Source organism: Olea europaea, unplaced genomic scaffold (assembly GCF_002742605.1).
Source record: "Olea europaea var. sylvestris unplaced genomic scaffold, O_europaea_v1 scaffold119, whole genome shotgun sequence".
Taxonomy (NCBI): domain Eukaryota; kingdom Viridiplantae; phylum Streptophyta; class Magnoliopsida; order Lamiales; family Oleaceae; genus Olea; species Olea europaea.
Window position 1 is genome coordinate 371,059 of NW_019229312.1, and position 25,375 is coordinate 396,433.

Genomic DNA, 25,375 nt, shown 5'->3' on the forward strand with positions numbered 1-25,375 from the left:
AAGAAACAGCCCAACATAAAGCCCAAAGGGTGATCCGTTTCCTAAACTACGACGGCAGGCGGCTGGGTTTTTGCACCCAGTATATTATGCGGGCAGTTCAAGATTCATTTTCCCGGCAGATTTTAGGGTTTAAGCAGGCTTTTGCAAAATGCCTTCAAAGAGCAAGAAGAGTTCTCAAAAATCCTTAAAACCCTCTAAATTTGACCATGGCGGCAACACCCCTTCATCGCCATCATCAGTATCATCACCGTTCAATCCTAACCAGTATTCATCAGAACCAAGTGAAGAAGAGCTGCTATTGTTGCTGGACGAAGCTTCCAAGAAGTTTCCATCTCTTATTTCTCAAAACGCTTTTATTGGCAGATTGTTGGAAAATCCCGACGCTGCCGCAACTGATAGGAGAGGCTGCAAAATTTGGCTTTCGGAATCTGCCATGATCTCTTCGTCCATTTCTCCAGGCTCCCTCGTCTCGGTAGAATTTCATACCGTGTTCTTTCCTTCTCTTCCATTTATTTAGATTTTTTATTATCGGGTCATAATTGTCAAAATCTGTTTTATGAATCATTATTTATCTATTTTGAACGTTTTTGGAAGTTGTAAAAACAGCCACTATTTAGTTATCATTTCTTCATCTATTTTGGTGAAGAAGTTCTGTAAGTGATCATTATGTATTTATACGATAGGTGTAAAGGAGGGGGATGAACACCGAGATGTTGGAGATTGGAGGTGATGAAGTACGTGAACTGAGCAATTCCGATACTCAGGCTAGATTATTCACAGGGGGATGAATGATAAATGATATTACTCAAATCTGAAGGTTGATCAACTTGAGGAGTAATCTCAATTGTTTAGTACCCTGCAATCTTTTAAAAGCAAAACAGGAAAACAAGACTCTTATATATTTATACGGTCATTTGAGGCTCAGTGATGGGATTTTAAGAAACGTGTACATGATTTGAGCATGACATTCAAAATTGTTGATATGGATATGCGGTAACCTTCGTGAGATAAAGTGACAAATGTGCATGCTTGTTGGATAAAGTGACCTCTGTTGAAGATAAATTTACTGATTGGGCTTGACTCGAGCATTCATTTGATGTAGCTGAATGCCCCAGTTAGGAAATGTCATGGGACTATTAGTAATAAAATAAAAAATAAAAAATAAAAAAAATCAGAGGAAGGCATTGACCAAATATCTCTTGGAATTATATTAGTAGAAATGATGGACGCCTTTATACATTAACTTTGGACTTGGCCTCTGGTAGATCAAAGTTGATTATATGGCTTGCTGCAAAATTAGTTAAGTTTTTTGTGTTGAATATTTGTATTATGAAATGTGAATGCATGTATAAAACTCCGTATCTTGTCCATCTCCATCTTTTTACGCTAAACGTCTCTACGGAATTCTGAATAAAAATTGGCGTATGCTTGTGGTTACAAGTACTTTATTCCTTTTGCTCACTGAGATATGAGTCTCGTAATCATATCTTTAAGCCATGTCAGTTTTGTCCTAATATTTCATTAATGTGTTTTTCTTTTTGTCTCAAGTACTGTTAAATTTTGAACTTATTCAATGTTGTGAAATTTTTGTGCATTTAACAAATTTTGTTCTATCAAAACAGAGATTGATATTGTACTTCATATCGCAGGTCTCCCTTGCTCCTTTGGAGAAAGATCTAAGTGGCTTTTCTCTTAGCTCATTATCAGATGAATGTGCTAGGCACTTCAGGTTTTATTTTGCTGAAAATTTGGCTGATGAAGCCGGAAATTACTTTGCCATTGCTACTGTATTTGCTTCTTGTAAGGTATGGTGATGACATAATCTAACCCCCCCCCCCCCCCCCCCCCCCCCCCCCCCCCCCCCCCCCACTACGTCCGCCCATGAGTACATTGTTCTTTTGAATACGTTATAAAATTGCTTCATTAAAAACCTTGTCAGGAAAATTCAATAAGACGTTGCCATAAATTTCCTGTAATTCAGTATCGAAGAAGCAAAGAAGGATTGCTAGATGATGCACTGAGTATGGGGTATAGACAATTTCACTAGTTTGTCTGTCTAGTTTATGAATTATGCATTTATGGCCACTGCATTATAAATATCCCTCATTCAAAAGCTTGAACTGGGGAGCATTGCTTAAGATCTTTGAAACAAAATAATGTTTGTTCTTGGATTGATTTAATAGCAAACAGTACTATCTCTAGAATATTACCATAGGCTCTTACATTTACCCACCCTTCTAGTACCTCATGACCAAAACCCCTTAAGTTGGACAACCTGGTATGGGAAAACTTAAGCAAACATGTTAGTGAATTGGAGTGAGTATTTGTGTTCCTTCTCTGATTTGTGCAGTGCAATTTGTCTTGTTGTTCCTTTACATTTGATCTGTGATATGAAAAACTCTGAGTGAATGGCATAATGGGCATCAAGCAGCAATTAATCGGCTTCACAACGAACCCAGGGCATGACCAATGTACAATGACTTTTTTAGTTCCTATGAATAAAATCAATATTGGTGATGTAATGGTGAAAAAACCACTGTCCTCATGACAGGTAATTCAGAACCTGTTATAACTAATAATTGTTGTAAGCCACTTATTCTGTACATCTTTTGTGGAGCTATCGATAACTAGACATCTCATTTTGCCTCCATCCTTTCTGTTATTAAATTAGTTTTTGCTTAGTATTCAGGTTTTGAAGAATGGAGTTCGCTTGTCTTCAAATCTTTCATGTACGATGGGTTGTCCAGTTCCAGACAGGATTGTGTTTGTTAATCCTGTTAAGTGTCAACCCCTGACTAACAACTGGGGTAAGTCATATGGCCCTGTGGGCAGTTCTCTGTCATTAGACATCTGCAAGGAGTTACATCTGTTACTGGTATCTTCAAAGAAAAACTTTACCATGGAAAGTACTGCATCAACCGACCTTGATATGCTCAGGGGAACGCCAAAATTTCAAGTTAGAAATAGCAAGATTTCAACCCCAAAGACACCCTTGCTTTTAGAGTCTAAACTCAGGTTTCCCCCATCAAATCATGTTGAGTCAGCATCAGAGAACATACTCGTTATGGAGGAAGTTTTAGGGGATGCTGCTGCAAAGAAACTACTGCAGACCTGCATAGCTTCGTGGTTGTGTTCACGAGTTTTTCTCTATGGAAATCTTGTGATGGTTCCGGTACTTTCAGGCCTCTGTATTTTTCAGGTTATGGGTTCCGGTAGATTGTCTGCAAGTAATGAAATTCAGCATCTGACTGACAACACAAATCATATTCTTTCTCCTCGAGCTCCATGTATAGAAGATACAAATTACGCTTTTTCTGTAGATCAGGGGACTAAAATTCATTTACAACTACCAGGAAATGCGAAAGATATTATAGGAGTCAATTTCACTAAGTTGGGAGGCCTTTCCAAAGAATTTGCATCTTTAAAAGATAATATAATTCGCTCAGTAGTGAAGGCTACCGATGCCAGGTAATTTAATAATCACTTGTCATTTCTTATTAATTCTTGGACCATCTGTTTTTTCCCTGCTATTGCTTGTAATTTTCTGAACAATTCTATATCAGTGACAAAGTAATATAAAATGGCAAATTAAAGCCAATTTCTCTGCCTCTTAGTTGTCATAGTTGCACCTCATTATTACGTAGCTGAATCATTTTTCTGTTGTTGTTTCTTTTTCTCAGTTCTGAAATTCTCTTCAGCTGCACAAATATTTTTAAACATTAAGAGTGTGCAATGAAGTGTTTCTAGGTTATTTCATGTCTGGATTTGCTGAATTTTAATTTGTTGAATGGTTACGTGCTAAAGGACAAGGCTCTACTTGAACTGCATGCGATGCAGGATAGTGCTGTGTCTATCCTTCAGAAGAGAGATCTTTAGAACTAGAAGCAATATATAGTATATAATATGCAATATGCCTCTAGAAGACAAGCTCTTGACTGAACATGTTTTACTCCACAACATTAGTCCAAAAAAGGCACCATATGTCCATCTTAAATATTGACACAAGGTATAACTACAATTAATCATCTGAAATGGCCATACTTTTCCTGGATCACAAGCTTATCAATATCCTCAATGGAATAATTGTATTTTCTGAAAGAGAGAGAACTTGGATCTCTTTTCTCCACAACGTAGTGATTATTACTATTATTGTTTTAGATATGGATTCCAGCCTATGAGGGGAGTGCTTCTTCACGGTCCTCCAGGAACAGGAAAGACTTCTCTGGCTCTATCGTGTGCTCATGATGCTGGTGTTAATCTATTTTCTGTGAATGGACGTGAAATTACAGATCAGAAACGTGGAGATGGTGTAGAAGCATTACTTGATATCTTTGATATAGCTAGTCAAGCTGCACCTGCTGTGGTTAGTTTCTTGCCTCCATTTCTTATATTTATAGTTATGTTTACTTTTGAGTCAGCTTTTCTTTTCGTACGCAATCAGGGTGCACTGATTTACTAAGCTGACAATAGTTGAAATGGGGAGGTAAAGTCTCAGTGAAATGCCTGAAAATTCTAACTACATTTTTTGTTTTCTCACTGCGTGACAGTTGTTCTCAGCATGAGAAACTTCTGATTAGTTTACGTCAGATCTGGAAGTTTGACTTCAACTAGTTAATATTATCAATCTTTTAAGTTCTGCATATAAAGTTATGAGTAACTACAACTATTTGAAGTGAACTTTACCTAAGAATTAAATTGACTTTGTGGATCTTTCAATGTATAAGATTGTGTCTTCCTGAGTACAGCATAACAATCTAGAGATCGTCGACTTAGCAGAGGTTGTAACAGTAGAATATTGTTAACTTGAATTCGGATGCAAACTTGTGAAAATTTCTTGTCCAGAAGGTGAAACTTGAGCCAGTGTATTGAAGAATCATCAAGCTTGTGGTCTGTTCTAAAGTGTTATCTGCTATTTCTGTCAGTCATAGTTCCTTCATTTTGTGAATTTGGGTCGGAAGAGTTCTATTTTCTAACAAAAGAGACTGTGTCTCTATCTATCAACATGTCTTTAAACTAAAGGAAACCACAAGTAAAATATATGGGTTTTTGAAGTTATACATCTAGTTATGTAAAAAAGAGTGATGCAGAAGGGTCATTTGCATGATCTGCGGTGCTGGACTTTTATGGAACTTCAGTGATTACACATTTTTTTACGCTTTTTATTATTCTAATGTCATTATGGTAATATAAGAAAACCTGTATCCTCAATCTGTTTCTATATGTATGTGTGTGTAATATTAACTGTTTGCTTCGAAAATTAATTCTTGACGCAGAAAAAATGCATAAAGTTGGTTTGCATGCAATGTAGAAAATCTGTTCCCTCGATGTAGCAAGGCTAATATACATGCTGTAGTTTTAGTTTAATTGGGACCTTATGTTGATTAGCTATGTAATTAATAGGTACAGCTGTTGATGTTTTAATACGAAAAGTCACATTATCATGAATTGTGTCTCTTGAACAGTACATTTTATTTTCCGCACTCTATTTTTCCTGTACCGCTGCACCAGTTTCTTAGGGTGCAGCAGGAAGGGTTTCTCGAGTAATTATTCTTGAAAATGGTGTTTTATAATCAATCATTTGTTTTATGAGTGATTATTCATGATGATGATATTTTCTAAGTACCATAGTTACCTTAATATGTTACGCTACGTATTTGCGTAGGTTGTGTTATTTATAGTTTCCCGTCATAAAACTTGGTGCATCAACTGTATTGAGAATCTGTTTGTAAATATTGATGCAGGTTTTCATTGATGAGTTGCATGCCATCGCACCTGCACGAAATGATGGAGGAGATGAGCTTTCCCATAGAATGGTTGCAGCTCTGTTTGATTTGATGGATGGGATTAACAGAACTAATGGTATATTTATTATTGCTGCAACAAACAAGCCTGACAGTATTGACCCTGCACTTAGACGGCCTGGAAGGCTTGACAAAGAAATTGAAATAGGTAACTTGATATCTTCTTACCATTAGCAATTGTTTTATATGTGCATTTTCACACTTGACCCGTTTCTATGGCAATTTTCCAAATTAAAATCCCCTATCCCAACAAGAGAAGTCAAAGTTCTCTATTAAACATTTAGGTAATATATCCAATTGCATTGTTGTCAGCACTCAGCATAATCTAATTTCTCAAGTACATTCAGTATGTTGTTTAGACAAAGCAGAAAATTTAAAATATGAGATTTGCTAAGTGGTGCAGGTTCCTGGAATATCCTGATAGCTATATTTGAGCTTGTAAGCACAATATGTTGGATTAATCTGTCATCATGTACTTTGATATACCTACGATCCGTTTTATGTTGTTTTTCTTTCACTTTGCAATTATTATTCCTTAATGAAATTTCGTTACATGGTCTAACAGCGCCTAGCTTATTCTTCTCCAAGTGAGCTCCACCTTGGGGTTTGTACATGCTATTGCACAGAGGATGCCCTTCTTTTATAATTTCTGGGAAAAGAGGGGTATGCAGTGGGGGGAAATTTGTTGTAAAGCATCCTCATAGTTCTTGAGTTTTAAAATTCATCTTCTACAAACAAGAGGTTTCTAATCAATTCATAGATTATTGCATTTTTGAACTTCAAATGGATATATTTGATGACAAAGCAACCACCTCAAAATCAGTTGGCTTTCGTTGGTGGAGGTCAGCTGGCTAAATACAGTTTGCAAATTTATCACATGAGTCAGTATATATTGCAACTCAATGATAAATTGAAAGAACTGCTGCCCTGGCACATTCTTGAACGCACAAATAGGGTGCAATCAATGCAACCTGTGGCACAAACTAGCATAGAACATTTGTAATTACTATAAGTACTAAAATGAGAGTAGCTTTACCAATTGGTATTCTATTTGATAATTGCTTCTTATTAGTTCAAACAAGCATTCTGATGCGGACATCCATTTATTATTTATTTTCTATTTGGACTCTTAGTTATATTTTATTTGGATTATTGTTTATGTTTTCGTTATTGGGCTTGTTTAGTGGATTTGGCCCAAGCCCTTCTCTTTAAGGTTTATCTTCTGCTATTTATTTCTGTTTTGTTTCTCATTTTGAGACAGTTGATGATGAATTAGAATTGAAATATTTTTGGTGGCTTGCAGCCGTTTTCTCCCTCCCCTCTCTTCCCCTGGTTTCTTCTCCTCTTCTCCCTTCTCTCTGTTTCTCCTCCCCGTTCCTTCTTCTTTCTTTCTTATTCATCCTACATCAAATTTGGTATCAGAGCCGAACCATGGGTAATTTCTTTTCTTTAATCCAAAATTTATTCATATTTCCTTCCCAAAATCTGTTGGAACAGCACGAACTAAAAGAATATTTGGTACAGGCAGCAGTTTTTTTCTTCTTCTTCAATTTTCAGTCTTAGTTGAAAAAAAAAAAAAATTTACTGTTCATCGCGGTACTGTTCACACAGAATTTCAGTTTAGTATTTTGGTTAGTTTCTTTAAAAAAAAAAAAAAAAGGTTACTGTTCACGGGTACTGTTCACGCCAAAAAAAAATTTTCGTTTTTTTCTGCTGCTCATAAAAAAATTGTGGTGTTGTTCCACAAATCTCAAACCCTAGCATTCAAGCCCATTTAGCCCAACTAACCCACCTGCCTACTCTTTACGACCCAGGCCCACTCTCCAAACACCAACCCCAGCTGGCCCATCTCTATAACAGGATCCAAAGCCCTTCCCATCTGACCTAGCCCCAAATATCCAACCAAGCCCGATTATAACCAATCCATTAACATCAAATATCCCACAGTTTCACCCGATTCCTCTCTCACAACCACTCTCTTGCTGCCATCGCCTCTAATCACCATCACGCTACCACTTCATTTTCTATTGTATCCAGGCATCCACTTCAAATCAGCACAGTCAGCCATATACATAATCCAATTTGCCGCCTTCTTCAACACATTCTACAGATTTCTATCACCGACACCCACCCACTCAGACGCCTCTATCCCCGGCGTTTCTATCTTCCACCAACTTCATTGATCAAGCAGTTTACTGTCTCTACTACCAAGCAACCCATTCAGTTACACAGAGGTTTCTATTTCAGCATCTGTCCAATTTTAGTGAAGCCAACAATTTAGAATATGCAATGACCGTGAGTTCAGGAGCTGGAGACATTTGACACAGGCAAATCAGAGGCCCAATCGTTAGCAATTCAGGCAACTAGACTACAGGGAGTTGCTATCTTCTAATTCTCATTGGTTTATACTGCTGTTTTATTTTAAAAGTGCATCACTTAGATTCTTTGTGTTGCTGTTACTATCACAACTTTGGCCTCAAACTTCACTTGACTGGAATCACTCATTGAATTGACTTGCCATTGTTGCCCCATTTATCTCACTGAATTGATGTGCCATTGTTACCTCTTTTATCTACCTGATTGGAAATCTTGACAATACCATTTGATCTTAACAAGCATTGTACCCTTGCTTTATTATTTACAAGTATCGGCACTATTAACTTGCATTTTTGGAAGGGAAGAAAAGAGAGAGAGAATTTCAAATTGATGTTTTAATCGTTGGTCCTTGATGCATATTGGTCTCTCTATTGCATTTCATTTAGGTAGTATTGCTTTGCATGTAGTTACATATTGGTCATCTTGTCACTTCTAGCTCTAGTACCTTAAACATGAACCCCTCACAATTCTATGCACTCACCCAACAAATAGCGGCTATTCAAACTCAAATGACCGCTACTCTTGAAGAGAGTAAGGCCCTATCTGTTAGTTCGAAAAATTTTAAACACATCCCTCATTCGATTGATGTTAATAATTTTAAGGTGTCCCATAATAGACAATATCGTCGACAAGGTAATCAAAAATACTTTCGACCCGATCGTAAGGATAGGGATAGGAATAGGGATCGGATTCGTGAGCGAGAACGAGATAATTTTGAAGTTCTTACTCAATGGAATGCCCTTAAACAAGGAAATCAATTAGTGACTGAGTATATCGCGCGATTTGAGGAATTTCGAATCAAATGTCATTTAATTGAGGATGAGAGCACGACTTTGAGTAGGTTTAGCCTAGGTCTGAGAGATGATCTTAAGCGCGAGCTTTTCCTTCGAGGTGTCACTACTCTTGATCACGCTTACTCTTTAGCTCGAGATTATGAGTTGATTATTAGTACTCCATATGAAAAGCGTGGTCATCGTCGCTTACCCATCTCATTAGCGTCGCCTCATCATAAGTCTATCATAAAACCGTCTCCGTCTAATGTTCCTCCTATTTGGAAAAATAATTGTAAAGGTCGTGATAGTCCACATTCTTCTTTTCCATGTAGAAAGCATATTGACAATCATCCTTCGGTGTCATTGGCTCCAATTCCTCCCGTTAAGTCCCTTCTAGGACCACCCCCATCTGATGTTCCTCCAATTTTGAAAAATAAGGGTAAAATTTTTGATAATCATCATTTGGCTTTATTGGCTCCACCTCTTCCCGTTAAGTCCCTTCTAGGACCTCTCCCTTCTAATGGTTCTCCAATCTTGGAAAATCAGGGTAGAATTTCTGAAACTCCAAGGTCTTCTTCTCACTTGTTGTGCGTCGACTGTAAAGACTTTGGCCACATTTCTTCTAAATGTACTAATCGAACCTTAGTCATGGAAGAACGAAAGAATGTAATAAATATGTCATTAGAAGATCTAGTCTATGAACCTAAACTTGAAGATTTTGATGACTTGGATGATAGTGAGGACACTTCTTTAGGTGGACTCCAGACTCTTCCCAAGACTTTAGATACTATACCCCTTGTTTCTGACAACTCTCGGTCACATGTTATATGTCATACCCTTGCACAACTCAAAGAGCTTGATGATTTCACTGGCCACCCTTGGAGAATTCAGTCGCCTGTGGTTAGCATTAAATCAACATTCCCCATTACTGACCAATTTCAAACTGATGGTCAAAATGAAGTCGTTAACCAAAGACCTGGCAATTTATACAAGTCTTTAGTCCAGAAAAATCTTAGAAATTGGGACTTGATTCCCCCAACTGTTCAAATTGCGTATAACAATTCTGTAAATCGGTCTCTAGGTTTGAATCCATTTGAAGTTGTTCATAGTTATAAGTCTAGGCGGCCGTTAGACCTTATTTCCATATCCCCATATGCTAGTGTGTCGATATCAGTTGAAGCATTTGTGCATCATCTTCATGACTTGCATATTAAGATCGATAAACAACTTCACGCAAGTAATGCCTTATATAAACTTCAAACTGATTTGCATAAACAATATTTTCAATTTCATATTGGGGATTATGTTATATTGCAAGCCGGTAGTGCTGGTCCTTTTAAAGTTTTAAAGCATGTTGGTCCATACGCACATGTCATTAATTTTTCATCACATTTTGGCCACCACTCTACTTTACATATTGAAGACTTAGTTACTTACAAAGGCCTTTTTAATTTCCTTGATGATCCTTTTCTACTTCCTTATGTGGATCCCCAACCTAAAGATATTACCATTTTCACTCCAATAACACATGTCACAGCACACAAAGACGTAATTGATGCTATTTTAGATAAACAGGTTGTGTTGACCAATGAGGAAGATTTTGGGGATGAGTGGCATGAATTTTTACTATTGGGAGTTCAGTATCGGTATGTGATTACAAAGAAAGATCGTCCTCCTTGGTTGGATCATATCCTTGAGGATAAGCTACAACTATCCTTGTTATCATTTGTGGAGTTTCGATATTTAGTTATCGAGAAAGATCGTCCCCCGTGGCATGACTTGGAGCCTTTCACATCAGATTCAGTGCAACATTCTACTTTATCTACTCGACGGGGTCGAGTTTTTCTCCCACCCCGGGAGAGTTGATGCGGACATTCATTTATTATTTATTTTCTATTTGGACTCTTAGTTATATTTTATTTGGATTATTGTTTATGTTTTCGTTATTGGGCTTGTTTAGTGAATTTGGCCCAAGCCCTTCTCTTTAGGGTTTATCTTCTGCTATTTATTTCTGTTTTGTTTCTCATTTTGAGACAGTTGATGATGAATTAGAATTGAAATATTTTTGGTGGCTTGCAGCCGTTTTCTCCCTCCCCTCTCTTCCCCTGGTTTCTTCTCCTCTTCTCCCTTCTCTCTGTTTCTCCTCCCCATTCCTTCTTCTTTCTTTCTTATTCATCCTACATCAAATTCGGAGAAAAGTACCAATAAAGAAAAGAAGTAATTGTAGTAGCTGCTCTGTTGGACATCCTCATCTGAATGAATTAGATGTCTTCTCGAATTACGATGTCCCGTTCTAACAGAAACTGGTAGGAAGTACCCTGCCTTGTGCACTTCCAATAGTTGCATTGATTCCAGATGCCTGATTACCATAATTATTAATACTGCCAACCTGCCAAAAAATTCATTATTTTAGTTGAATGTTAATTCAGGCTTGCAGTAGATCATTATACATATAGTTATATTCATGAAGGATAATACAGGAAAGAGTTCAGAGAAGAGAAACCGTGTTCCATGGGATGAATGAAAATAATTTTACATGACTACAAGAACTGATGTTTCCTATGCAACCTTCTGCATGAAATCATTTGCACTTGATGAAATTTTATTTGAAGTGCATTAATGCTGGTTTATACGAAACTTGACACTTACGTATTTCTGTTATTTCTAAGGGAGTGATTATAGTTTTATTTCATTTTTTCTCATCTTCAAAGAAGAGGTAATTGGGTTATTTTTTAAAAAAAAAAAAAAAAAATTTATTTATCTTGTCGTGGACATTTTTACTAATATATTATATAGGAGTTTCTTGCATTTCTTTTCTAGGTCACCATCTCTCTTTTATCTCATTTTAATTTTTTCCCTCTAGTGACTGATTACGTAAACTAAAATAATTAACAGCCATGTCTGTGGTCAGTTAATATGTCATGTCATGTCATGTCTGATCTGATCTGGAATCTGTTATTATTCCCTAATAAATTGTATGTAGGTGTTCCATCTCCTATGCAACGGTATGAAATACTTCTGGCCCTTCTTAGTGATGTGCGGCATTCGCTTTTGGATGAGGATATTCGGCATCTTGCAGAGACCACTCATGGTTTTGTTGGCGCTGATCTGGCTGCTCTCTGTGAAACAGCAATCATGGTTCACCTTCAGCAATATGTTAACTTGGAAGTCTCTTGTGGTGATTCAGATTGCGAAGCATCCACTACTGCTTGCGATACAGATTGCCAAACACCAACTCACTCATGTAATGTATATTCAGATGGTGACATAGATGCCTCCTGTAACTTGGAAAATACTCAGGAAAGTAAATCGGACACAGCTTTTTCATCCATTTCAGAAATGCAAAATTCAGCGGAAAATCTACCCCAAATCAAAGTAAATGGAACATGTGATGTAGAAGAAGACAATTTAAGAGTGACATTTGAAGACTTCAAGAAGGCTAGAGAGAAAGCAAAGCCGAGTGCCATGAGAGAGGTATGTGAACCCATGTTTGGGATTTGCAACATATCCTGGAGATATACGTAACGAATTCTGTAGCATGAGGCTCATTTTACATCTTGCCAGTTTGCTCCTCTTTATTGACTGTCGATATAATGCATGATTGGGCAACACCTCTTGCATTCCGTTGGCCAAATTTTATCTGTTTCATTTCACAATTTTGTGATTCATAATATCACCTTACAAATATGCATCAACGTTGGCAGGAGTGAAGTGTAAGAATTATGTAGACACCCCCTAATTTAGGTTAAGTGTTTACCCAGGGTCTTGGCTGAATTTCATCTGTTTTCATAGATGAAGTTCATGAATATGTTAGTGTAGCTGATTCTAAATTTTGTAAATCACATGATTCCTAGTTCCTTTATTATGGTTCTCAGACCTTCATTCTTTAGAAATTTCAGCCGTTTGATGATGGTGATGGTCATTATTATAATTTAATATAGGCTATCGGTTACTTTTCTCTTTGTTCTCTTCTCCAGTCTTGTGATTTACTTGCTCTTCATGTACAGGTAAAACTTGACTTCCCGAAAGTTGGATGGGAAGATGTTGGTGGCCAGAGTGTGGCTAAGACGGAATTAATGCAAACCGTTTTGTGGCCTCAAAAGCATAAGGATTCTATCAAACGAATTGGGACCCACCCTCCTTCTGGTATATTATTGTTTGGTCCTCCAGGATGCAGCAAAACTCTATTGGCGCGAGTAGTTGCTTGTGAAGCAGGATGGAATTTTTATGCAGTAAAGGGCCCTCAGCTTTATGATAAATGGGTTGGTGAATCTGAAAAGAACGTGAAGTCTTTATTTCAAAAGGCAAGGGCAACGGCCCCATCAATTATATTTTTTGATGAAATAGATGGACTTGTCACAACTCGTGGGGAAGAAGGTGATGGGGTTTCAGTTGGTGATCGAGTTATAACTCAATTACTTAATGAACTGGATGGTAATTAATTTTGGAACCATCTTTTCTGAGTAGTTTTGTTTATCTAGACGTCTCTTGTTAAGAAATTGTTTATTCGAAATTCAGTAAATATAACCTTCTTAAATGTACTTTAACTCAAGCTCTGAGTATGTCTATAATTTGCTGTTAGGCGTGCGTGAAAGAGTTGATGTCACCATTATTGCTGCTACAAATCGGCCAGATAAGATTGACCCTGCCCTTCTAAGACCAGGTATGAGCCTGATATCTGGTGATCTGTTGTTGATCGTTGCTATCAACATTTTGTAGCAAACTCCAATAGCTGTCTAACATTTTATCGAACTTTTGGTAGGACGTTTTGATCGACTTCTTTATATCGGACTACCAGATGAAAAAGATCGTGAGGATATATTCCGTGTTCATTTGCGCTCGAGGGCATGTAGTTCTGAAGTATGCATTGAAGAACTCGCCTGTCTTACTGAAGGATATACTGGTGCTGAAATAAAAAAGATCTGCAATGATGCAGGTGTAGCGGCTTTGGAGGTTAGTGCTAATCAAAATAAATATTCAATGATATATAGATTTTTGTTCTTAAACATTGTTTGGGAGAAATTTTTTGGAAGGAAAAAATGAAATTTTTTTTTTTTTTTTTTTTTGGGGGAATGTGGGGTTGATTTTCGAAAAATGCATCCGAAAGAAGCCTTTAATAATGTCTTTAGTTCACTATGTTATCTCATGGTACCAGGAGGATCCAACCGATGGTGTAATAACAATGGAGCATTTGAAAGCTGTGATACAAGAAGTCCAGCCATCTGATTACGAGTTTTATGAGAAGTTATCCACTGAGTTTCTGACACGGTTTTACTCAACTCCCTATGAAAAATATTTGGCTCATCAACCTCGCTCAAGGAAACCAAATGAGATATCTTTCTGGTACGTCTTTCTCCACTTTCTGGAAGATCATCAGGATTCTCTTTTGACATGTTTGACTAGGTGGTGATTTTAACATGTGTTTCAGAATACTTCCTATCTCCCTGGCCGGCCTGTCGAATAAATAGAAAACATAGACCATTTTATAAGGGATTAGGCGAAGCGAGATTGACTTTTTAAGATGGAAATCTAAGTTTTAATAAGTTATCAGAGACCATTAAGCTCAAACGAGCAATTCAATCCAATTAATACTCAAAAAAATGAGCACGTGAATTTCAACATTGATTTGCTCAAATGAGATGGAATCCCAAGTCTCAATACAGCCTTATTTTAGTCTGCTCATGTAATAACTTCCTTTCAATCTAAGTGGTTTTTTTCGGGACCTGTTGCTCAACATCTCTCAAATTAAAGTCAGTGAAAGAAATTCAAAAGAAGAAAAGAGAATAGCTTCTACCCAAAACTGCAGATACAATAGTCTCTCACTTTGCTCTCCGAACCTTCCTTTACTTAAAAGGCAATTCTTAATGAAGAAAAGAGAATAGCTTCTACCCAAAACTGCAGATACAATAGTCTCTTACTTTGCTTTCCGAACCTTCCTTTACTTAAAACGCAATCTTAATTCATTTTAAGAACGTTAAATATGTAAAAAACCTAAAGTTAGCAGCTGCACCTAAATATTCTACCAAAAGTCAATGGGCGAAATTTACTCGAGGACTGCGGGTACTCCTTTGTTAATTATCATGGACATCTCAAAGAGATGATAATTTTGTTCACTTCGATACTTGACAAGTGTAATCCAGATAGGAGTCATATTCTCTATGAACCAAGGAATCGAATAATTTTTAGTGTAAGAAACAACTTTACATCGATCGCTGGCAACAACTTTACATCTACTGCTAGCATGAATATGTAGATGTCATGAACACGAACTTCTGAATTTAACCAACGTGTTCCTTTTCCAAGTCTATTATTGAAATCTCATGCCCTTTTAAACTGAAACTCCTGGGTATTTTCGAGTTTTGCTCCTAGATGACATGTTTTATGAGGTGGGTTAGACATGAATAGACTGTATAAAAGGAGGGAAAAAAAAAATGCTAAATTTTTGTCCCATGTACTCTCCAGTACAATTGAATGCTTCATAGTGAACATGCATGTTTTGTGGCTTGTGTTGCATTTATATCACTTAAAACCCCTTTCTTTTTGCATTAATGGATTTGTTGTTTGCATTGTTGTGTGAACTTCTTACATTTAAAGTGTCGTCTGAATCTATGTATGTTCTTTGGTGGAGCAGGAGCCTAATACAATCCACTGTGCGTTTTCTGTACCGGCTCCCAAAAACCGTTTTTCAACAGGATTCTTCTTGAGCTGATGGTCATATAAGATATTTCCATGTTCTCTTCATTAATTTTGGGGTACCATGTTAATGGATCATTCATTTTTGCATTTTTTTTAGGAAAATGTTGTGTATTAGGACTGAGACTCTTGAGTGGGTTATTACTTGATTCACTTGTACAAACGACACTTAGCTGATCTGTCCAAGGAATGCTAGTTGTAGATGGACAATGCTCTTTGCAGACATCAACTGACCATATTTTTGTAGATATATACAAGGATCCTTATTCAAGAAGACGACCCTCCTTGATAGGGCTAAAGGCTTTTTTTTCTTATTGTTGCATTATTGATTAAGGGTGCGATTGTTTTGCTGTTTTTAAGTCATTTTTAGTTTTCAGTTGTGCAAACACTGTTAACATGTTTGGTCTAGTGTTTTTTGAAAATGTATTTTCTAAAACCAATAACTTTATAACATGTATACAAAATGCATTTTTAACATTTTGAGTGTTATTAATGAAAATTGTGAACACATTGAAGACATGAAATATGAGCGTTTAAATAAAACTATTTTTTAAAATTCTAACAAATTGATGAATTCTAAAAAACAAAAATATGGATTAAAAAATGAAATCTAAAATTTTTATAAATTAAAATAAAAATAGTTTTAGCTCTTAATGATTATATACATAAAAATTTAAAAAATATATTTAAATGAATACAAACAAAAGTATTTTAAGTCCAAGTCATTAGTTTTTATTTTTATTCTCAATATCCTGAAATTAATTTATTTAATTTTTAATTTTAATATTTTATCAAGAAAAAATGCTATAATATTTATCAGTTTTAAAATGTATATAATACTCGATAATATATTAACATAAAATTGTTCTATTTTTATTGGATAATCAAATTTAATTGAAAGAAACGTCATAAATAATTTTTCATAATTTCAATTCAAATATGTTTTTTTTTTTTTTTTTTTTGTTGTTCTAAGCAATAATTTTTTAAAATGATAACCAAAAGCATTTTTAGAAATCTTAAAACGGACATCTAAAACAAAAAAAAAAAAAATGAACTCAAACTCAAAATCGAAGCACAAATCGGGCCCTAAAATTTTATAGTTTTTCTGCAACAACAACAACAACAATAATAATAATAATAATACAAGTAGAATGAATAAACTACCATAAAATTTGATTCTAGGTATACTCGTGTATTGAAACGAAGTTGAGAATTATTCCCTTACAATTTTATAAGGGCATGTTTTGTGCGTATTCTTGTATAAGACTTGACAGAGTTAAACAAAATTGTACTAGTTTGTGTATATTAAACATATATTAAAAATTTTGAAGTTCTTGCATCTTTTTCAAATTATTTAAGTATGACTCAATTCAAATCAATAAGAATGAAGAAATTTTGACTCGTCTCATCATTCTCGTCAGGTGCGGCTCAAGGCCCTGCAGGTGGCTACAGTGGATCATTAGCAAGGTGCCACGGTTTTAGGGATATAGTATTTGTTTAATATATATATATAGCACTTATACAAGGAAAAATCGATGAAAAAGTCTTCCCATTTCGTCGTATGACCAATAGCCTTGTAGTATCTATTCCGAATTACTACCCCTTAACGAATTGAATGGGTACTATGCCATGGCTAAGTTAGGAAGGCTTTTGGTTCTTGGGCTGTAGATGAAAATCCCGTTATTTGTTTGGGATGGAAGTTCTAACATGGTACGTGTTGACCTCCAAAAATGGCTCCAACAGGTTCCCTAGCCTCACCCCCTCGAAACCTGTGCAAGTAGCACCCCGTCAAAAGGCAAATGAGTTAGTGGGCTTAAGTCTGAGCCCAATATGAGGTGAGCAAAATAATATGCGCCTCGGCAGGCGCTTCGGTTAGACTTCTTAGGGCCTTGGCTGCGCCTCGATTGGCCTTGTCAGAGCCTCGACTTTGGGGCCCAAAACTAATGGGCCTGACTCGGGTCCAATAAGATGACCCAATATGGAGTGATAATTCATAGGCATAACAGTAGCCCCCCAAGTCCGAGCTGTATTATTCATATGCGGGTCGGACTTGAAATATAAACTCTGAAGCAGGCGAGATCTTATAGATTGCCTCAGAAAGATAGGTAGCTCCAATAAGTAAGGGCTTACGAACTGCCTCGAAAATATACATCGATCTCGAATAGGCGAGGACTTACGAATTGCCTCGAGAAATATGAGTTGCTNGAAAATATACATCGATCTCGAATAGGCGAGGACTTACGAATTGCCTCGAGAAATATGAGTTGCTCCAATAAGTGAGGACTTACAAACCGCCTCAGAAAATGTGTGTCAGAATAAGTGAGGGCTTACGAATTGCCTCGAAAGATATACTGCATATATTTTTTGAAAATTTCGGCAGCATCTTCCCTGTAATATGGACTAAACCAATCCTGTAATACAATACATCTACAGCACATGTACCAAATAAATTTGGGGTACATTTGCCCCATCAAATGCTCATAAGGTATAACATATCACATTTCTCCAAGATATGTGCAGAGTCTTGGAGGGTTAGTCATGCATTATAGTAAATCATGTGCTCGCACAGCTCAGTGTATCAGTAGTGCTATAGTAAAGCAAGTAACATAATGTCGACAATAAAATGAAAATAATGATGATACAACATACGTACTGGCTGTGATGAAAATAATGTATGATATGGTAGCAGTGATATGTCATTCATGCTTGGAAGCAGTAATGTGATGCGTATGCTAGCAGTAATATGTAGCCCCCCAAGTCTAAGCCGAATATTTATATACGGGTCGGACTTGAAGTACCATTGTGATAAAGTTGATGTAGAAGCGATGCTTTGAATGTAAGTAGCATAGGCGACAAGGGTGATGCGTTGGATGCAACAGTAATGCTCTGATTGTAGTAGCAGAGGCGATGTTTAGGACATAGTAGCAGAGGCGGTGCTCTGGATGCAGCAACAGAGGCGGTGCTCTGGACTGAATATAAGTAGCTGTACTGAGGTGCTGAAGCTTCAATGCCTGCTTGAGGAAGGAGCTCATCTGCCACCAATGCGCTGACCCACATGGGACGACGCGTTGAGAGACGGCTAAAGCTTTGTAAAGTTTAGGAGAAAACGCAGCCACTGAGGCGATAACCTATAGGGGACTCCGCGTCAGGTGTGTCTAAGCTTTGTAAAGCTAAGTAAGGAGCTCATCTGCGACCGATGCTGGAGATGGCTAAAGCTTTGTAAAGTTTAGGAGGGAACGCAGCCACTAAGGCGATGACCCATAAGGGACTTCGCGTCAGGTGCGTCTAAACTTTGTAAAGCTGAGTAAGGAGCTCATCTACGGACAGCATTTGGTGAGGCGGGAGATAGACGTCCCACAAATAAGTCTCGAACTATCAGAGGCTTAGTGACTTGCCTCGGAATGACGAGGACTTAGAGTCGGGCTCGACAATAGTGAGAAGTGAGAAAGACATCTTGCGAAGCCTTAAATAAACATCTGACGATATGTTGAACTGTCGGAGTCTTATAAGCCGGCCTCGAATAGACGAGGACTTAGAGCTAAGCTCGGCGATAGTGAGGGGAGGAAAAGACATCCCGCGAAGCCAGGGATGAACATCTGGCGAAGTGTCGAACTATCAGAGTTTTATAAGTTGGCCTCAAATAGACAAGGGCTTAAAGCTAAGCTCGACGATAGCGAAGCGAGGAAAAGACATCTCGCGAAGTCAGGAATGAATATCTAGCGGAGTGTAGAACTATCGGAGTCTTATAAGCTGGTCTCGAATAGAAGAGGACTTAGAGCCAAGCTTGACGATAATAAGGCGGGGAATAAGCATCCCGTGAAACCAGGGATAAACATCTGGCGAAGTGTTGAACGATCGGAATCTTATAAGCTGGCCTCGGATAGACGAGGACTTAGAGTTAGGCTCGACGATAATGAGGTGGGGAATAAGCATCCCGCGAAGCCAGGGATAAACATCTGGCGAAGTGTCGGACTATCGGAGTCTTATAAGCTGGCCTGGGAATGACGAGGACTTAGAACCAAGCTCAATGATAGTGAGAGGCGAGAAATAAACAACTCACATGGCCATGAATAAACATCTGGCGAAGCAGGGAATAGACGTCCCGCATATAGCTGTCGAACTATCGGAGTCTTAATGGCTTGCCTCGGAATGACGAGAACTTAGAGACAAGCTCAACAATAGTGAGAGGGGAGAAATAAACAACTCGCATGGCCAGGAATAAGCATCTGGCCAAGCGGGGAATAAGTATCCCGCGAATAGGGTCAGGAAATGCTCATTTTGCAAGGACGAACACATCTGACAATTTGCCTCGTCCTTTATTCAAGGAACAAAGACTTCAAAAAAATAATAATAATAAAAAAAAATACCTCTTTCTTTATTCAAGAAACGAGGACTTATAACATATCGCCTCTTCCTTTATTCAAGGAATGAGGACTAATAAAATTATGCCTTGTATAATAAGAAATTTACGAGCTGGGGCTCATCTTCAATAAATAAAAAATACCACGAGCCTAGCTCATCTTGAGTAATAGGAAAACCACGAGCCAGCCTTGGTGAGTAAGGGCTCGCCTTATAATATGCGAGGTCGTAGAGCTTGCCTTGAACAATAGAATCTATATTTTCCATCTCAATATATCATGCTCGAACCATGTTCCAGATCATTATGGCAAAAAGCTCATGTGAACTTAATCCTATAATGCCAACAGGACATGCCAATCTTGTGATCATTTGTGCTTGTTAAGAGTAATAACTCACTGTGTTAATTCATCGCTTTTATTTTTGAAAGTTGGAATTCTAGATAGTAGCTATTGAGAGTCAAAGAAGCAAAACGTGGAAACTATAATTAAAAAGATTACTCCTCTTTTCATGTACTATATTTTTGCTTACTGCATCAATAGCCATGGCAGGAGATTGGTGGCAGATTATTTCAGGTTCGCCATTTAATCAAATAGTTAGAGGTAATGTGGAGATAAGAGACGAAGTTGAAATAATTTGAAACACCAAACTAGCTTTGCTTGCCAATAGTGAATAACAAATGGAGCTTTAAAAGGTTAGAATTGACCTTGTTTTCTCCATATTGCAGTGAATAGAAGTCTTCAAATGAGCCAAATATGAAACCATATAATTTTACCTGGTGCTTGCCCAAAGAACAAATAAAAGCAGCCCACTTAACAAGTCTCTAATGGGAGAGAAGCTGTAGTGGCCCAAAAGAATAAGGAACAAATTTTCACCTTGAAGGACACAAGTTGGAAAATTGTAAGACCCATAATAAAATATCAAGCCCATATTTTTTAGAGAAGATCCATCAAATGAGTTAGCTGACCCGCCCCAAATGTAATGTGTTGATACATTTGGACGGCAGGAAAGGCCAGCAAAGGTACCACTTATTCTGCCAAAAAGCCTATTACATAGCCAGCAAAAATCTGCAAAAGACTAAAATTGACAACCCACCCACTTGAAAAACACGCCAATGCCAGTCTTTCACCCATCACCAATTAATATGGATGTAATTACATCAATGTACCGGTGGTCATTGTGGTGTTGCGGGATATCATTAGCACCGATGGATGCCTCAACGGCCTTCGTCGAAGTTGGGAAAATGTCATGCATTATTGTAGCCATAGAGAAGATTTCTGAGTTGAACATTCTGTCAAACACGTGATGTGCAACTTTATAGTTGTGGGAATTTCTTTGCAAGAAGCACTTCTCAACAGAAAAACGGTGGAAAAATAGTGTTGCCACGTTAGTTTATGAGAAAGTTGAACGAGGATGGCTTGTTTTACTCTTTTAGGCCAAGAGCCACTTACCAATCTGCATAAGCTTCTATAGAAAAATGTAAACTCCTTTCAATATGGCTGTAGAAAATTCCCCAGTTGCCATAAGACTTTGATCTTCTATTGCTTTTCTTTCTTGCAATTAATTTGGACTTGAAATTCCTTTCTTTTTGGAGAAGGGCTTTGTTGACAGAGGCTCCACTTGTTTAGTTCAGATGAGAAGGGAGCTAAAGTAATTGATTTAAGGATAAATCCTTTGAAATTTTCTTTGTATAGGGAAGTAAAAGTAGATTATCGATTCCAACAAGGTTTTTCTATTTCCGTTTCAAAGCATATGAAGATGGAACCTTAGGTGGACGCTGATTTTCTCTTCTTAATAACCGTTGCGATGGGTTCTTTTTTCAACTTGGGCACTAGAAACTCTTCCAAGAAAAATTTGCCTTCGATTTTGCAAATTATTTCCTCCCTTTCATTAGCTATGTTTTGTGCCAGAAATAACCATCGAGTTTTTTGTTTCAACCCTCTTCCAATTACTACCTTTTCTTCTTCATTCTTGTTGCAGTCTTTGCCCCTTTTTTGGTAGAGAACTGATCGGAAAAATTATCCCTTTTTGATAGCTTTTGGATGTGGTATAATATGGTTAACGTATCATCTTCCATAGACGGTGTCAATCTGTTGACCTCCAAAAATGGCTCCAAGCCTCCAACAGGTTCCCTAATCTCGTCCCCTCGAAACCTGTGTAAGTAGCACCCCGTCAAGAGGCAAAGGCGGCCGGATGAGAAGAAGGTTCGGCAACCGTTTGCACTCCTACGATCAAGTCAACGGCCGGACGGAGATAGATATATAGAGTGCAATAGTATGAAGATGGGGGTTTGGCTAGAGAGTAGAACATACCTTGATTGTGTGAGTTGAATCCATATATATAGAAAAATGGATGTGAAGCGGGTCAAACGGGTTAGTGGGCCTAAGTCTGAGCCCAATACGAGGTGAGCAAAATAATAGGCGCCTCGGCAGGTGCTTCGGCTAGAATTCTTAGGGCCTCGGCTGCGCCTCGATTAGCCTTGTCAGAGCCTCGGCTTTGGGGCCCAAAACTAATGAGCCTGACTCGGGTCCAATAAGATGACCCAATATAGAGTGATAATTCATAGGCATAACAGTATGCATTATTAAGTTGAAGGACTAAAAGAATATATTTTATAAAGTTTACGAAATTTTTGCGCAATGTGTATTTTTCAAGGATCCAATAGGTAAATCATTGTGAAAAACGAATTATACGATATATAAATAATATGATATTTATAATCGAAAAAACAAAAGTTTCGCAATAGTAAAAAATTTTAGTTGCAAAAATCTTACTTAAATTTTACATCTTTTATTTTAGGCAAGAAAATATTAAAAGCAATAGTTATACCAATAAAAATAAAAGTAGAAAGTTTTGGGCTGTCACAACCTCTGTGAAAGCCAATCTGCCTTCTTTATAACGAATTTGCCTTCTGAAATTAATGAAGGCAAACCACTTACTTTTAAATTAAAAAAATATATATATTATCATTTTTTTTTTTTTTTTATTTTAGTGGGCTCGACAGCTAACCATTGGGTACGATCAAATACGTCCTTTGGAAAGTAAAATCTTTTTTAGCCTCTACTTGGTAGCCATTAAAAATATTCTTTTGGGACAAAAAATTTTGAAATAGTGACTTTTTGGAAAATATATGACTAAAAAATAGGAAAAATTTTTGGATTTACGTACAAAATATGTTATTGCGTGAATTATGATTGAAAATGAACCTGAGAAAAAAGAATTTCGATAAAATGGATGACAAATAAGGGCTTACAATGTTACTCTGTAATATTTTGTATTATTATTGTATGAATTTGTCAATAAGATTTTCTATGCAGTGAAAACAAAAATTTAGCCCTTGTTTGAGCCTTATTTTTGGCCCAAAAAAAAAAAAAATGCATACTTTAATAATGTTTTGATATCATTTCAATCACACATTTTTTAATAAAATAATATTACACGTAAATTTAAAACTTCTCATTATTTTTTAACCACACATTTTCCATCAATATACTATTTGAAAATGTATTTTTTTCTTCTTCCCAAAAAGGGGGCTCAAACAAGGGCTTAGTTACCCCTCATATTTTGAATAAGCAAAAAATAAGTAAATATTTATCATTTTTTTTAAAGCAGGCTAACAATGTTTTGGACGAAAATCATGATTATTGACAAAATTTGGTAGTTAATGAAAGATTAAAGATAAAAAATCGTTAAGAATATAAAAATGATAATGAATAAGTCTAGGGACATTTAGCTCCACTTGGTGGAAATTAAAATCAGTTTTAGTAAAGTTTGATAAAAATTGATAAAATATGTGGTTGAAAAGTTGTGCAACATTTGTTGGATGGTTTCTTTTATTTCTTTGAGGAATTGATTTCTATTTATTTTTCCCATTTGTACATTTTTTTAATGCATGAATTTATCAAGTGAAGGAAGTATCTTAACAAATTTAAAGTTAGTGTTGAATAAAAATATATAAATTGTTGAGATACTTGCATGTGAAGTCCTTCAATTTTTAATGGCAAAATGCAATTACAAGAGTACAAAGGACTAAACTGTAAAGACCTCCATATTAAGAAGTGGTAAAAGTAACGAATTTTGCCATATGTACACTCTTTCCTTTACACCAAGTTTGACATTTTCTTTATTTTAAAAAACCTGTGGAAGAGAATTTTTTTTTTTTTTTCCTTAATTGGCATCGGACCATTTGCCATGACAATTTGCCACATGGCAAATGGTCAAACTTGGCATACACCTTGACACCAAGCATGATTGAAAATTAATAGGCTTAGTACAATTTTTGCAATGATCATTCAATAGTAATCAATTTGAAATTTGCTTGCAGCAGTGAATTCCATTTTCAATAGTTTATTTTACCCCCCCAACCATAGTAAATAATAAATAAATAACAGTCCNAATTTGCTTGCAGCAGTGAATTCCATTTTCAATAGTTTATTTTACCCCCCCAACCATAGTAAATAATAAATAAATAACAGTCCCCAGGACACATCTCCAAGTAGTAAAAGGGGAGGGTGGAGAAATTCAATTTTACTTGAAGTTGTTGCGTCAAGAGTTCGAATCCTGAAATATGGATTTGGCTCTTGGGTAAGTGCAAGTGTACAAGCAGTCTTCCACCCTATACCCTTGGAGGCATAATCTGAGATTTACCTCCCTCACGATACTCCAAAACAGATACGATGAGGGACCCTTAAAGTTGGGGTTCAACCTTTTAATCAATAAATAACAATCCTCTATGTACAAATGAAGTGTACAAATAGAGTTGCATAATTATACTTGGTAGCATTTGACTAGATGTTTAAAAGGACAAAAGAAAAAATAGCACATAGGTGCTATCATCTCAACATTCACAAAACTGTCTGTACAGATAGTCTGCACAAACAGCTTCATCCATGTTATTAGGTCCTTTTTGCAGTAAAGAAGATGTCAGTCCTCAAATTGTCAATATTACTTGCTTTACAAGTTTGTATTATTATTGTAAGGTCTAACCAAATATAATTATGTTGTATGAGACTTTTTATTTTGTTATAGCTAAAGTACAATAAAAATAACTTCATAATATCTGAAAAGAAATTATTGATACTATGCCCCAGAGCTCCATTATCCTAAATCTCATTTTTCTCAAACTCATTTTTAACCACATGTTCTCTAAATAAAATAATTGCATGTAAACCCATTTGTTTCTATTTTTTAACTATATATTCTCCAAAAACTCGCTATTATAAAATCAATTTTTTGTGAAAAATAGGGCCCCAATAAGGGCTATGCTATATAAGCAACTGGAAAAAAAAATTCATATATTCGTCAATTTTGTTTTATAAGCCAGTTACCCAATTACTTGTAAAGAAGTCTGTCCTGGTTTACAATATCATTATTGTT

At 36.6% G+C, this 25,375-nt stretch overlaps 1 protein-coding gene across 3 annotated transcripts; it reads left to right on the top strand.

Annotated features, from left to right (window-relative positions):
* On the top strand, window positions 1-15,957 carry LOC111374003 (calmodulin-interacting protein 111). Of its 3 annotated transcripts, XM_022996606.1 has the most exons (12): window positions 378-472; window positions 684-817; window positions 1,650-1,805; window positions 2,683-3,468; window positions 4,159-4,363; window positions 5,742-5,949; window positions 11,934-12,424; window positions 12,958-13,384; window positions 13,533-13,613; window positions 13,713-13,903; window positions 14,106-14,293; window positions 15,582-15,957. In XM_022996606.1, the coding sequence occupies exons 3-12, from the start codon at window positions 1,708-1,710 to the stop codon at window positions 15,652-15,654; spliced, it is 2,748 nt and encodes a 915-aa protein (XP_022852374.1). In that variant the 5' UTR covers window positions 378-472; window positions 684-817; window positions 1,650-1,707; the 3' UTR covers window positions 15,655-15,957. The 3 variants fall into 3 exon arrangements, with proteins under 3 accessions (XP_022852372.1, XP_022852373.1, XP_022852374.1); XM_022996604.1 differs by lacking the exon at window positions 684-817 and having other exon boundaries at window positions 1-472; window positions 2,690-3,468; XM_022996605.1 differs by lacking the exon at window positions 684-817 and having other exon boundaries at window positions 351-472.
* The last annotated feature ends 9,418 nt before the right edge of the window (window positions 15,958-25,375 follow it).

Excerpts from the sequence above, each read along its gene's own strand:
- LOC111374003 (XM_022996604.1), top strand. The coding sequence starts at position 149 with ATGCCTTCAAAGAGCAAGAAGAGTTCTCAAAAATCCTTAAAACCCTCT. Across the intron at positions 13,385-13,532 it reads ATTACTTAATGAACTGGATG|GCGTGCGTGAAAGAGTTGAT; the intron begins GTAATTAATTTT and ends ATTTGCTGTTAG. Across the intron at positions 14,294-15,581 it reads CCAAATGAGATATCTTTCTG|GAGCCTAATACAATCCACTG; the intron begins GTACGTCTTTCT and ends TTGGTGGAGCAG.